Source organism: Manacus vitellinus, unplaced genomic scaffold (genome assembly GCF_001715985.3).
Source record: "Manacus vitellinus isolate BGI_N305 unplaced genomic scaffold, ASM171598v3 scaffold_103_pilon, whole genome shotgun sequence".
Lineage (NCBI taxonomy): Eukaryota > Metazoa > Chordata > Aves > Passeriformes > Pipridae > Manacus > Manacus vitellinus.
Genome location: NW_021938814.1, coordinates 687,007 through 701,826, shown reverse-complemented (window position 1 = coordinate 701,826; position 14,820 = coordinate 687,007). Strand labels below are relative to the sequence as shown.

Here is a 14,820-nt window from a genome sequence, read left to right as displayed (position 1 = left end):
GGGCCACGCCTGGAGCTGGATGGGTCACCCTGGGAGCAATCTCAGCATAGAAAGTCCTTTTTTTTTTTTTTTTTTTTTTATTTATTTCAACAGAGTAGTGCTTGGTTACAGTTTAGTGAAGAACAAATAGGTACATTCATTGGCCACAGCTCCTGGCGCAGCAGCTGCTGCCCAACTGCAAAGCCAAAACACTGTTAAACCATACCAAAAAGAAAAAAAAAAAAACAAAAAAACCCAAAAAAGAAAGTTTAATGAAAGGCAACTATGCATTAAAAAAGTCATTGTACTTCTCAGCTATAAATTACTTCAGTAAAACACGGGACCGGCCCCGGGAGGAGCGGCCGGATCGGAAACCACCGGACAAAGGAGTAAAACCCAAACGCTTTGCCAGTCGCTCAGGGGTCCATCAGCAACGAGACTCACTGCCCTGACCTGCCATCCCAAATCCAGGAAGATCGTAGTGTGGGTGTGTGCTTCAGTGCAATAGGAACAATGAGCCTGTAGCCCTTGGATTTTGTATTTTTTTTTAAACTATTCTTTTTTTTTTCTTTTTTTTTTTTTTAAATTTTTTTTTTGCACTACACTCCTTTCCCTCCAAAGAAAAACTTAAAGTGCTCCTAGTGCTTTGGAATTTAAGCAAGAACAGGGGCCACGAGCGTCACTTACTGTCTTTGGTGACTTATGGGAGCAGAAGGAAGGGGGACACACCGGGCCCTTCATCAGCTTTGCCATAAGCCAAGCAGTGATTGAGATGGAGCGACCTGTTCCTGCCAGGAGACAGGTGAGCAGCCAGGGTGGAGCTCTGGGTCGGGTACTCGAGCGAGGGGTGTGCTGAGAGTTGCCATCTTTGCCTTCTCCAAAAAGAAGCAGGGCTTGCTGCTCTTTTTGGGCCAGGGAGAGTGAAGCAGGTGAGCAAGGAAGGGGCCAGCACAGACCACGCATAGGGACTGGGTGGGACAAGTGACATCGAGCCCAGCACAAGCAAGAGGTGAGGAGTGACCAGGTGAGGAGAGGCCGGGGCTGCCCCAGGGCTGGGGGTTCCCTCACACACAGCTCAGACACAGAGGCTGCCTCAGGGTCCCCCCAGCTCCCAGAACATTGTCCCACCACAGCACTCCCTGCCCAGGGTCAGCCTGGGGTTTGAGCAGCACGAGGCAGGTTAAAAGCAGTTCCAGTGTGGGTTGGCACCAGTGGCCAGAGCAGCTCCCACTGGAGCAGGGCCTCCATCCAAAGCTGCTTCGCTCATCCCCACAGCAGGCTCAGGGACAAGCCAGGAATGACACCAAGCCTCATCTCCAAGAGCCCAGGCCAGGACCCAACTTGGCTACTTTGGTTAAGGAGAGACAGGGGAGCCTCTCCCAGCCTGACCCAGCACTCACACCCTGTGTACTCCAGTGGGAGGGCTCCAGGCCCTGGAGGGCAGAGCAAGGAGCCCAGGGATCAGATCCCTGTGATTTCTGCCCCTTCCCTCTGCAACAGCACACTCCACAGGCAGCCAGACACCTCCTGCACCTCAGTGGGGACCCACCAGTTCACATTCACTTCAGGTTAAACCTCTTGGTTATCTGCTAAATGCAATTTAATACTGAGGGGGACGAGGGGACCCCGCCGTGGGTGATGAGGAGGGGGAGCAGGGTTGCTCTCAGCACCCCCGGGGTCCAGCAGCCCTGGATTCACACACATTCCTGCACACACACTCCTGCTGAGCCAGCTCCAAGCTCTCCCTGAAGGGAAAAGCCAGCCCTCTCCCTCTGCCATCAGGTTGGTCACAATGCCAGTAGGAACAGACCTCCCCCTCAGCTCTGAGCCACAGGCCCAGGAGGGACAGGTCAGCAGCCACGTGGGACGAGGATCAGGAGTCAGAGCAAGACCCCCCTCAGCCCCGAGGCCTCACCCAGCCCTGCCAGGTGGGAATATGGCACAGAAAGCTTGAGCATCCAGCACAGGAGGCCCTGCCCGGACAGAGCTCCCGCTCCCAGCGAGTCAGGATGCAGAGTACTTCACAGAACACGCCTTTGCAGGAAGACAGTGCCTCTCCCAGCTATGGATGTGCAATTAAAAGAGTAACTAGAACAGTCTCAGACCAAGCAGAGCCTGAGCAAGATTCGTTCCTTCCAAGTGTGCAGATAAAAGTGCAAATACGCATTTGATGTTTCTTTTCTAGTGAGGAAGCTCTGGTGCATTTAGCTGCCAACATCTTGAAGACCAGACCAAGAAAAAGCTTCCAGAGAGTTCAGCTTCACTTTGCTACATGGTACCTTTAAAGTCACAGTTCTCTTACTTACTGCCCGCAGCCTTCGGCTCAGTCCCGCGCGCAGCTGCGGCAGGTCGTGGAATGTTTGTGTCATGAGTTAGATGCTTCAGGGGAGGAGGAGGAGGAGGAAAAGAGAAAACCAGGTTACAATCCTATACATGAATGCCACTCTGGGAATGGAGGGAGCCTCCTCAGTTCTGTGGGGCGGGGTGTGAGCTGTGGTGGTTGCTCCCCGAGCCGCCGGCGGCGCAGAGCAAGGGCGCGCTGTCCGCGGGCGTCCCGCTGTCGTTCCCGGCCAGGGAGCCGTAGAAGCCTGAGCACTGAGGGGTGGCCAAGCTGGAGGGGAGACAGAAAACACACATGTGGACTCTCTTAGAGATGAGTAATTTGGCTCCTCCAGTGCTAGGAGACTCCCAGCACTGACCAGGGTGTCCAAATCTGTAGGTATAATATCTCTGAGGAGCCCGGCTTTGATGAAAAAGTACAAGGAGAAGAGCACCGGGCCCTACAACACTGCTCAAGAGTCAGAGCCTCTGAACTCCCCACAGCAAGTGAAGGATTTAAAAATGAAGCGGAAAGGAAGTGAAATGTTCCAGGCTAGGCTGGATGGAGTTTGGAGCAACCTGGTCTAGTAGAAGGCGTCCCTGCCATGGTGGAACGGGATGGTTTTTAAGGTCCCTTCCAACCCAAACCAGTCTGTGATTCCATGATGACAGCAGTGCCAGGTTTCCCTGTACAGTTTTGCTGTGGTTACCTGACTGTTCTCCCCCACACCAGGGATTCCTGCAGGGCTTTGTCCCAGCTGGCTCCCAGAGATCATCTCCCCTCCCAGGACTTCCCCACCTCTCGCTTTCCAGCAGAGAAACCCCTCTGGAGATCATTTCAGAGCCCTCTGCCCACAGCTGAGGGAGGATCCTAGAAAGACCAGTCCTCCTGGATGAGGTCCCTGTAATCACTACGTATTTCTACCTGTGGGCACCATCTACATCCACCTCTGTGGTCACTTCTGTCTAATAAAAACAGCTCCTTGCGAGCTGCAGAAGGAACAAAACCTCAGTCAGAAGGCTCTCTATCCCATGCACCTTTCCCAAGCTGCCTCTCCCACTGATTTTTTCCCCTCAGAGCTGAAGGCAGGAGCTCTGTCCTTCCCCACAGGGCAGCAGGATGGCAGCACAACACTCACCCTCCTTCTCTGGCCCCGAGCCGTGACAGGTCGTCATCGCTGTCGTAGCGCCTCGGATTGTCAAAGAAATAGGCTCTGGAGCTGTAACTGTGGCTGTTCACCATCCCTGCTGGAGTCTGCCAACGACAAAGGAGTTAGGCCAGAAGTAAAAACACCCCTGACAGTCCTCCCAGGTGCCCTGGGGCTCCTCCCTGCACAGGGGTAACTTGCTCAGGCCCTACCAGGTTCTGGCTCAGCCTCTGAGCCCGGAAGAACAGCACCACGAAAGTCGTTGGCACCAGCTCCCAGAGGAAAAGGACCACGCCAAACACCACGTACTCCTCGCTGCTCACTTCCACGTGCACCTGTGGAACACAAACCAGGGGGGTCTGATTTGATCCCAGCCATCCACAGAGCTCCCAAAAGCTGGAACTGGGAATGCAGAGAAACCCTTCCGAAGGCAGGAGTCCCTAAGCCAGCGCAGTGCCCCTCACCTGGCTCCTGCTACTGGTTTTGCTGGGCTGGTTCTGTTCATGTGCCACCAGGGCACTGGGAGCTCGCTCCCAGTGACTCTCCCTCTCACACAGCCACGCCTGATTAAGCATTGCTTTTCTGCTCTAGTTGACCTGTCCCTCCTCTCCCTCAAAAGAAGAGTTGCCAGGCTAAAAGGGAAGAGCACAACAGGGGAATCCTTCCTGGAAAGGGGAAGACTCAGGTTTTTCTGGGTGGAGAGAGCAAGCAGGGCTTCTGGAGGCAGAAATCCAGCTCCTCTGGGGGTTCAGTTCCCCAGACACCCCCCCACAGTCCCTTTTCACCCTCCCAGGACAAGGAGTGACTGCCTTTCACTTTACTGGCTCTGGACTGGGGGTCACAGACACTCACCTTGTCTGAAAGGTTGTCCCAGCCATAGTTAAAAGGACCAGGAACATTGTCTGGAGATATGGCCACAGCTACCAGGTTATAGCAGGCCCTTGAGGAATACAGAAGAGCCACTACAGATCCCACAAGAACAGCCTGGCAGACAGATGTTCCCTAGAACAGGAAGAAATAAAATGGCTTTAATATAGAGCTGTGATTTTCTTTCCCCCTTCACTTAAATTCACCAGAAGCTGTGCAGGCAAGAACGACCCAGAACATTTGTATGTTGTTGCTGAAATATTCAGAGCTGGTTAAGAGCTTTCTCATGTGATGAGTTCATTCCAGGAACAGATCCACACAGCCAGTGTCACCTGGGAGCAGGGAAGATCTGAGGCACAGAAGTGTCACTGTCAGGATCTTATCAGTCACCTTCCAGCTGGTGGTCCAGGGAGATGCTACTCCACTCACTGCCTTCCCATGGGAGTCTCTGCAAGGCCAACAAACAACCACTGGGAAAATCAACTGGCTGCTTCTATGCCCTGATCAGACTCTGCAGCAGAAATGTTCACCCAGCCCATTCACTGCAGCAGCTCAGCACCCCAACATCACACACAGTGTTTGTTTAGGAAAGAAACCCAAATATTTGGGGACCCAGCGCCTGAACTCCTGGAACTGAAGGGAGCCCACAAGGAAACATGGAGAGAGACTACTTACAAGGGCCTGGAGTGACAGGATGAGGGGGAATGGCTTCCCACTGACAGAGAATAGGATTAGATTAGCTATTAGGAAGGAATTCTTCCCTGTGAGGGTGGAGAGGCCCTGGCACAGGTTGCCCAGAGAAGCTGTGGCTGCCCCATCCCTGGAAATGTTCAAGGCCAGGCTGGATGGGGATTGGAGCAACCAGGGCTAGTGGAAGGTGTCCCTGCCCATGGCAGGGGGGTAGAACTGGATGATCTTTAAGGTCCCTTCCAACCCAAACCATTCTGGGATTTTATGACAAGCCAGGCTTTGCTAAATACACCCATGAAGCCCTTTAATAGCTACTGGGAGGCACCAAGTCAGTGGGTGGGCACATAAACACGTGCCAGCAGCTCACTTGCCTTTGTGTTTAAGCAGAGAATCTGCAGGGGAGGCTCATCTCACTGACCTGCTCCACATCCCAGCTGGGCTGTGCCAGCTCTATTTTCCCGGCTTTGGAGCTCAAGGCAGCAGCTTGAAAGAGTCAGCACAGAAGTGCTGCTAACAAAGTGACAGCCCCAAAGCCCAGGAACACATCCTGCTGTCACCCTTAGCTGAGCCCCTGGTGTCCAGGCCAGCACAACAAAAGGTTGGTGAAGCAAATCTCCAGCTCACAAGGACCACAGCACAGGATCTGGCTGCAGTCCAGCCTCCTTCCCATGGCTCCAGCCTTTCACCTTCAGTGGTGGAGGCAGCAGCCTCCAGCCTTGCTGGATGGCTTTGAGTCAGCAGGTTCCCAGCTGGAGTTCAGGAGGCAGGACAACCTTTCCAGGCATTTGTGTAGCACTTGTGCTCATCCCCACCCTTTTCCTGCAGCTCCTTCACACAGGAAATCAAGGGATGCCCCCAAGGCAGGGAAGGGAAGGGGAGACCTGTAGCAGCCAGGCTGAGTATCCAACTGGAGAACAGGCTTCCCTGGAGCATGTTGTACAAGAGCACGGCCCCACAGGCAGCCTCAGGCATGGAAGGAGAGGAAGTTCCTGTGCTGGGTGAACTTGGCAAGTTAATCAGTGCCCAGAGCCAGTCAGAGCTGGATACCAGGCCCAGGCAGGCAGGGATGTGAGCAGGTTCTCAGCTTAGATGGCTCCTGTCTCACTGCAGCTGCGACCCATGGTTCACACGTCCTGGATTCTGGGAAACCAGCAATACTCTTGGTTGCTTAAGGAGCCAGACATCTCCTACTGAAAGCCTCAGCTTCAACCTTGACCAGGCTATGCTCAGATTTTTGCTATAGATCCCTGGAATCCCTGCCTTTGACAGGGGTGATATGGCTTCCCAGAGGAAGAGGAGGCAGCTCAAGTGCACATTTAATTACAGCCTGTTGCCACACTGCTGGCAGCTCATCCACTCTCCTACCTGCTGGAAAAGGGCTGTGTGTGTTCAGACCTGTCCTTCTGCCTTGGGGCAGGACCTACAGCAACTTCTCCTCCCCTTCCAACATGCTCATCTCATCCAGGACTGTTGGGAGGGGATCCCCTTTGCAAAGAATTGTTGTGCACCTGCTACAGGCAACAACATGCTGCAAGTTTTACTGTCCTTAGTGATAATACACTGCCAAAACTGCATCTGCTGCTCTTGGAGAGCCCTCTCATCCAGGTAGACCCTACATTTCCTAAGCTTGAAGAGCGCAGTCAGCTCATAAATCTCCCAAAGCTGCAGACAAGGTGTTCCCCTAAAACACACAGGGCAGATCATTCCCAAGGCAGGAACATGCACTTTCTGGAGGGAGGAGTCCAAGAGCTGCCACCTCCTCTCTGGAAGGAATATTTGAGCAAGAGCAGCTCAGGTGCCCCCATGCCCTGAGCGAGCACACCCAGGTCCAGCTGAGAATCCAGCTGTGCAGTCCCTGTGAAGCTCCCAGGGCATTCCCCTACCTTGGACTCGAGGTAGACGTTGGCTGAAGACATCTTTCCCAGCTTGCACATGCAGCCAGCCAGCGAGATGGCACAGAGGATGAAGAGGCTGTCGTTGACCAGGGCGCGGGCCAGGACCGTCCACCTCAGCTGGCTCTCGGGGACCTCCCCGTGGATCAACATTGCACAAGTCAAATTCACAACCAGGAAGAGGAGGCTGGTGAAGATGGAGCCCAGGTACAGCAGGACCCTGGAGGGGTGGTGAGGGGGAGAAACGGAGTTTGAGTGAGACGAGGCTTATTCTGCACCACCCTCCTGTCTCACCAGACCCTCCCAGCACGCCCAGTGCTCTGCCTGCTGGGAAGATCAGGCATTCCAGCAACTTTCAGTGGTTGCACTGACAGCCCCAAGCCTGCAGAGCATTTGTTGGAGCTGCTCTCAGAACACATGAGCAGCGTAAGCAGTCATGAGTTACAAAGACTCATCTTCTGACAGTCAGGTTCTTATCTTGCAGATTTTAAGTGTTGCTCCAGCTCTGCATTAACTCCAGTCAATAAGCCATGAGTCATCACAACCACTGCAACTTCTTCACTGAAAGCCACTGGAGCTTGCATTTCCCAGTGTGGGTTTCCCTGGAAATGGTTAGGAAGCACCTGGGCTGCACAAATGTAGGTCTCACCTACTGCTCGTGCCTTATTCTGCAGATCTTTTCTGGGGTGGGATAGCTTGGAATGACCTTGAGAGTTCATCTAGTTTGCTACTGGGGTGCTTGAGCTTCCTGGGCACCCTTGAACCTCCCAGTCCTGCTCCAAGGCACAACACTGACCCTTTGCCAGAGCACAGGGATGGAATCAGCTCTGTTCAGCCTTTGGGGTCTGAACCTCTCCCTCCCAGCACTGCAGTGAGTTCCCCCTTAAGCCACGAAGGTCAGAACAGCATCACTTACTTGTACTTGTTGAATTCAGCTGCACATTTCACTTTGAATATGACCTGGAGGAAAGATTTCCACAGTGTTACTTCACATGATCTACAGTTTCTTTTAAGTTTAGTCGAGATAAACAGGGGAGCCAGAAACCAGTTGGACACCTCCAAGGACTCCAGATTATTTATCAGCACCAAGAACTGGTCTTTTTTTCCCCTTGTAAAAGCCCAGCCCAAACACAGGTGCTCATAATACCCCATATGTGATAAGGACTTTAACACTCCACCTTAAAGATCTCAAGAAAAGCAGGGAGTTTAGCACTTAATAGTCATTAAAATCCTTCAAAAATACATCTCCTTTGCCCAGTGTTCTGGGCTGCTTATTTTAGGACCTCAACCACGCTGGATTTCTATGTTAGAAAAGGCTGCCTGAGCTGCTGTGCTTCAGCAAGACAAATAGCTGATCTAAAATAGCCCTCTGGTCTATTTGATCATGGACCTGCAGGCTGGAAAAAGCACTTGGAACTCACAGCTCCTCCATCCTTATGATGTTTGTAGGACAAATTCACCTGAAAAGTAGCTCCAGAGGTGGAAGTTTGGAGCATACAGGGGCAGGATCTGAGCCTAAGGAATTAGGGATGGCTTAGGAAGGTGTTGACACTCCCAAGACAGAGCTCAGATGTGAGTTCCTGCTGCAAGGGGACAGGGAAGCAGCACTCACACTGGTCAGGAAAACAGCAGGAAAACAACAGGGTTGTGTCCTGTGAGAAATGCAGCTCCAGGTACAGATCCCACCAGGAAGGATCCCAGAGCTGGGGTCAGTCACAGGTAAAGCCCATGTCCTGACTAGAGACTTGGAAGGAACTCGGGAAGAGAAACATCCAGACAGATCCAGCACACCTGGATTTGTGGGATCACTGCACAGGTGTGGAGGTTCAGTTTCCCTTCTCCTCCCTTGCCCTGTCAGCTCCCAGACTGTGGCTGCAGTGAAGGATCACTCATCTCCTACAAGGCACCCTTGGTCAGCTTTTTTTCCTGCTGGGATTCCTTGGCTCCTGCCTTCCAGCCAGCACTGAGGCAGAAGTGGCACACAAGCTTCAGGAATCAGGCTCCTGCCAAGAGGATTTCCAGAGACATTTCAGGATTCGAGCTTGTCTGATCCCCTGTAGTAGTTTCAAGCATTTCAAAGGACATCAGACAGTGCCAGTGACCCTCTTCCAAGAGCCAGTTCCAGTGCCAGTGCCTGGCTCCTCTCCCCCAGTCTGAGGGAGGATGAGCTCAAGCAGTACTTAGAGGGGAACAGGACACAGCTCTTCAGTAGAGATGGGGATCCATCCCTATGGATGTTCTCTATCCTGTTGTCCTGGCCTAAACCAGCCCAGAGAAGAACACAAGTGTGGCACAATCCACCCTGAGCCCTAAAACTCATCTGAGTTACACTAAACCTGTGCCTTGGAAGCACCATGTGGTGACTTTCAAACAGAAATATCCTTGAATCCTCCTTAGTTTGCCTGCAGGTTATGTTCAAGCACTTTGGGACTGGCATAGGATCACTAAGGTTGGAAAAGCCCTCCAAAATCATCAAGTGCAACCATTTAATTCAGCGCCACCTTGTTCACCACTAAACCACGTTGCCAAATGCCATATCCATGTTTTTTTGGACTCTTCCAGGGATGGTGACTCCACCACTGCCCTGGACAGCCTGTTCCAATGCCTGACCACCCTTTCAGTGAAGAATTTTTTTCCCAATATCCAATCTAAACCTCCCCTGGTGCAACTTGAGGCTGTTTCCTCTTGTCCTGTCAAAACAGACACCAAGGACATTTCCAGCTGGGAAAATCTCTTGGTCCAGCACCCATTTGGGCAGCACAGAAATCCATCTGAGGTATCTGTAAACACAGCCTCTGAACAGCACTGCAGAGTCCCTGGCTTGTATTCCAACTGGGAATACTGCACTCTCAGCTGAGAACAGCCCCTCAGCAGAGCAGGGAAGTGCCACTGGCTAACAGGAAGATGCTGGATGTGCAGGACTCTCCCTAAACTCTCCCCCTACAGCTCCAGGGATTAAGGCACACAAAGCTGAGTCAGGGTTAAGAGTGCAACAGCAACTTGAGCCTCAGGCTTGGCCTGCTGCCATGAAAAGCAGAGGGAGACCACAGCTCCAGCATTAGACTTTTATTAGCCCCCAGCTAATTATTCCTACAACTTCAGGAAGAGGACAGGCATCACTGTGTTTGGTGTTTTCAATTATTAAGACTGATAACTTATCTGAAGGTTGCTTTTCCTTCCCAGGGACTGGGTCAGTAGGTGACACCAGTGTTTCTCTGGGTTCTCAGCCTTGAGACAAGCTTTGAGTCTCTCTGCACAGGACTCTGCTGCTTTCAGAGCCCAAGGACAGCTGAGGTAAAGGGTTCTGCTGTGAAGAATCCAGCATGGAGAGCTCAGGAGCAGTCCTGTTCTCCAGAAAGAGAGGAAACACAGCCCCCTGCCCTCAAACAGGTGCTTTAGGCCAAGCTGGGAGCAGCAATCCTTGCAAACTTGGGATCTGAGCTGAGACCAGCCCAAGAAGTCAGGCCTGAAAATCAGGAGCAGTTTGGCAACACTTAGTTGCCTTTCCAGAGCCACAGATCCTTTGAGCACTTCACATCAGCCAGATTTGGGAAGAAGGGGAGGAGAATTACACACCCCAAAGTGCCCCCATGATGCTGGAGGCCTTTGGTTTTGTGGTGGGTGGATATATTACATAAAAGTGATTCCCTTGCTCCCAGCACAGCCCAGAAAGTGAACTTGCTAAGGATATGTTTGAGACACACACTCATCCTTAGAAGGTGCACTGGAGGTGTCACAGCTGCTAAGAGAAGGTGACAGATGTCAGATCCCACAGATTGCTCCAAGGATCACTTCCAGTACCTGAAAAGCCAGGATCTTAACCCCAAACACTGAACCACTTCAGCTTGGTTTTGGTACAGCCATTCACATCAGATCCAAAAGATCCAGGAGAGCCAGGAACTTATTGTCTGATGGAAACAAAATCTCTCTTGCTCCATAAAGAAATCATGAATTTGGGCTCCACAGATACAAGACATAACCATGTCCTGTCCTAACACAGCCCTCACTCAGCTGCAGGAGCATCCACAGACAGATCCCTTCCCTCACCAGAGCGAGATAATTGGAGCACAGCCCAGACTATTTTGGGATTACACCCCGTAACAAATGTTCAAACCCCCACCCACCCCTCAGAGGAAAAGTTGGAACTGTCCATGAGGAGGATCCCTCAGCATCCCCACTAATACTGAGATCACTCTCTGCCATCATGAACACAGGGCACAACTTGCTTGTTCCCTGATTTCCTAGAATAGCTGGTTGCCAGTGTGGACACCTGTTCAGCTGGGAAACATGGGAATCATCAGCTACGGGATGAGGCAATCTGGAGTTTAAGTGACCCCTTACCAGCTGTCCCTCTGAGGCAGAGGGCACTGCCAGGTGTCTGCTACACAAGGAAGGTGCAAGAAAGGATGGAGGCTTTTCCAGTTTTCCAGCTGAGAAGGAAGGTACAGGACAGCAAAGACAAACATTTCCCTGGAAAGGCTGGATGCTCTTTCCAAGCATGTCTGCTCCAGTGCAATTAGAGCAGGAGGGGATGGAAGAGGCTGATGTCATCTAATCAGATGGAGCACTCAGTAGAAACCCAGACTGTTGGAGGGCTCTGGCCACGCTGGCCGTCAGTCCCACCACTCCAGCATTCCTTACTCATCCCTGCACCAGCTGCTGATTCCCAGGAGAGCCGAGTGCTCAAGAAGGTCTTTGAAAGGGTCACAAGACGGAGGTTGTGGCTACATTTCACAGAATCACTGAGGTCAGAAAAGACCTCTGAGATCATCCAGTCCCCCCTGTGCCTGATGCCCACCTTGTTCCCCAGCCCAGAGCACTGACTGCCACGGCCAGTCCTTCCTTGGACACCTCCAGGGATGGGGACTCCACCACCTCCCTGGGCAGCCCCTGCCAATGTTTAACAACCCTTTCCAAGAAGAAATTCCTCCTGATGTCCAACCTGAACCTCCCCTGACACAACTTGAGGCCATTTCCTCTCCTCCTGTCCCTTGTTCCCTGGGAGCAGAGCCTGACCCCCTCCTCCAGCTCCCCTCTCCTGTCAGGGAGTTGCAGAGCCAGAAGGTCCCCCCTGAGCCTCCTTTTCTCCAGGTTGAGCCCCCCCCACTCCTTCCATGTATTTCCATGTCCCAGGGAAAAGTAGGAACTGGCAGGCTCTTGGGAAGGGTGGCATTATTCAAGCTGATGTCTAGCTGGCAGCAGAGGAGCTATTCCAAAGGCAAGGCAAAGGAGCATCTTGTTTGGATACCTGAGACATTGAGGCAAGACTGGGAGTGGATCTGAGGAATTCTGACTTGATGCACTGTGAATTCCAGATTTCCAGGAAAGGACTCATTCCGGTACAAGTTGAAGCAGAAAGGAAGAAATGCTCCCAAGCTAAAGGCATTGTGATGTTCCAGATGGAAACAGTACCTGAAGGGAGCCTACAGGAGACCTGGAGAGGGACTTTGGACATGGGCATGGAGTGACAGGACAACAGGGAATGGCTTCACACAGAGAGGGCAGGGTTAGATGGGATATTGGGAAGAAATTCTTGGCTGTGAGGGTGGTGAGGCCCTGGCACAAGTTGCCCAAAGAAGCTGTGGCTGCCCCATCTCTGGAAGTGTTCAAGGCCAGGTTGGAGCAACCTGGGACAGTGGAAGGTGTCCCTGCCCATGGCACAGGTTTGGAATGAGATGAGCTTTAAGGTTCCTCCCAGTCCCAACCATTCTGGGATTTTATGAAAAAAAAAATACACATCCCACATTCATTCTGCCAGGACTCTGCATCCCCTCAGGAATCTCAGGAGCCAGGAGGGGATAGGAAGAGGATAACCCCTCCCCACTGAAAGGAGAACACCAGGCAGCATCAGAATTTTGAATTTCAGCCCCAAAACAGCCTGGAGTGCCAAGTAATGCCAGTTCTCCATGGGTATCTGTTCCCTGGAGCTTCTTCCCCATCACCATTTCATCCTCAGCTTCTCCATAGCCTGAGGAGCTCCCTAAATCAAGCAAGATCAGCTCAAATAACAGCACAGGCCATGTTTTCTTCCACTGCTTCCACAGATGCCATTTCTCCAGCATCTCCACAAAGGAGGCACTGTGTAGAGAGACAATGAGCCAGGCCCTCAGCACAGCAGCAGCCTGTGCTTTTATCCGAGGACATCTCGGATCAGGATCCCACCCCCAGAGCAGAAGAAGCCCAGGGTCCTTCTGCTGGTCCTTCTAATTGCTACCAATTAGCCCTTAAAAACTGGGAATGGATGGGCACTTTCTCCTGGAAGTCACACCAGTAAACACACCAGTCATGTCTAGAGATGGGAGCCAGGAAAGCACCAAAGGCTTTCAGTCCATCCAGCTCGACTCTTTCTCCAAACCTCTGGAGCTTCACTACCACCACTGTGAGATCACCCAAAAACACCACACAGTGCTGGACTCCCCTCCTGGTTCCAACAGGGAAGTGTCAGACCCTCCCTGGAGCTGAGCATGCAGACCCACTTTCATAAGTCATTTTATCCTTCCCCACTCCAGATTCTGAGCTCTTATTTCCTCAGACAGGATTTCCCTTGGCTCTAGGTTTTGAAGGAGAAAGAAATGGGATATATGCAGAGTTCACTGAAAAACAGATATCGTGGGAGGAAGGGAAGCCTGGGAATCTATTTGGATTTACTTTAAGGGAACCTTTAAACAAGCCCGGAGAGAGGCAAATCTGCTGTTGAGTCCAGTGACTGAGAGGAAAACAGAAATGCAACCACTTTGTGGAGCAGAGCACAGGATCCCTGCTTTTCAAAGGACACAAACCCCTCCTGGCTGGAGCAATTGGTAGGTCAGGCTGCCTTTAACAGACAAGATGGATTATGCACACTCTGCACCATTTGTTATCCTGCTGCCACTCAACCAACGCCACATCCAACACCGACACCTTTGGCAACAGGCAGCTCACCCCTGGCTCCCAAGTGTTTATTTCAGAGCAAGGAGAGGGGGAAAAGAACTGAAAAAGCTGAACAACCCAATTGCTCCAAGTCTTCCATTATCATGTGAGCGCTGATGTCCTCGGGAAAATGAAATCATAACTCCCCTGGGTGACACATCGGAGCGACGGAGCGATTTCGCTGTGTGTTAGCGATTCCTTTGTGAGGCTGGGGAACAGCTGAGAGCTGCAGAGCAAAGAATCCCCACAACAACAACAAAGCTGGAAGGAAAAAAAGTGCTGCCTATTTATGAAACAAGTCACCAAACTGGGGAGGGCAGGCGAGCAAAAAAGGGCTGCTCGGGAGAAACTGGAGCAGAAACAAAATATTCAGGGGAGGGGAGAGGAGGGGAGAGACGAGGCTTTGAGAGATAAAGACAAGTGGACTCGGGGAAAGGAGGATAAAAATCACGGCACAAGTGATGGGAAGCCCAGAAAAGGAGGGATACATTCGGTGATAACAACAAGCAGCTCCACACTGTCCCAGCAGCGATGGTTTAGCTGGGAAGGGGCCCCCCTGTCCCGCCCCTGAGGGATCTCAGGGTTTTGGTTGTTTATTTATTTTTTTGTCTGACAACAAGCTGCAGAACAACAAGCCCAGTTCGCAGCGGAGCGATGGAGAGAAGGAGGGAGCGCAGCAACAATAGCAGAAGAGGCTCTGGCTGGTGACGTAATGGTTGGCATCACTCCAGGCCAGAGCAGCCCCTGCTGCTGCCACTTTCTGGTCCCCTTCGGAGAACGGGAATCAATTAAAAAAAGATGCAAAACAGTCCCCGGCAAAGTGATCCCCCCCTGCAATGACTCTGGGTTGCAAAGAGGAAAATCCCACCTGGGGAGCAGGGCATGCCCCTGCACCCCTCAAATCCCAAATTCAGGGCATGAGGCTGTTTCCCCCCCACCCCGGGGTCTGCATTGAGGGCACAGCCCTACACCCCAACCCCCTGATGCTGGGATTCAGGGCACGCTTTTTGCTCACA

At 52.2% G+C, this 14,820-nt stretch overlaps 2 protein-coding genes across 2 annotated transcripts in view; both read right to left on the bottom strand.

Annotated features, from left to right (window-relative positions):
• Positions 1-57: 57 nt before the first annotated feature.
• On the bottom strand, positions 58-8,047 carry GPR137C (G protein-coupled receptor 137C). Its single transcript, XM_029963633.1, has 6 exons — positions 7,812-8,047; positions 6,887-7,115; positions 4,299-4,448; positions 3,659-3,781; positions 3,438-3,553; positions 58-2,590 (listed from the first exon to the last, which is right to left on the bottom strand). Exons 1-6 carry the CDS (start codon positions 8,045-8,047, stop codon positions 2,446-2,448), a joined length of 999 nt encoding a protein of 332 aa, XP_029819493.1. The 3' UTR covers positions 58-2,445.
• Positions 8,048-8,791: 744 nt separating this feature from the next.
• The window catches only part of LOC108642821, a 14,943-nt gene continuing 8,914 nt past the window's right edge, over positions 8,792-14,820 (bottom strand). The window contains exon 9 of the mRNA XM_029963631.1: positions 8,792-8,858. Within this exon, the coding sequence (XP_029819491.1) occupies positions 8,792-8,858 (67 nt within the window). The remainder of the gene's footprint in view (positions 8,859-14,820) is intronic.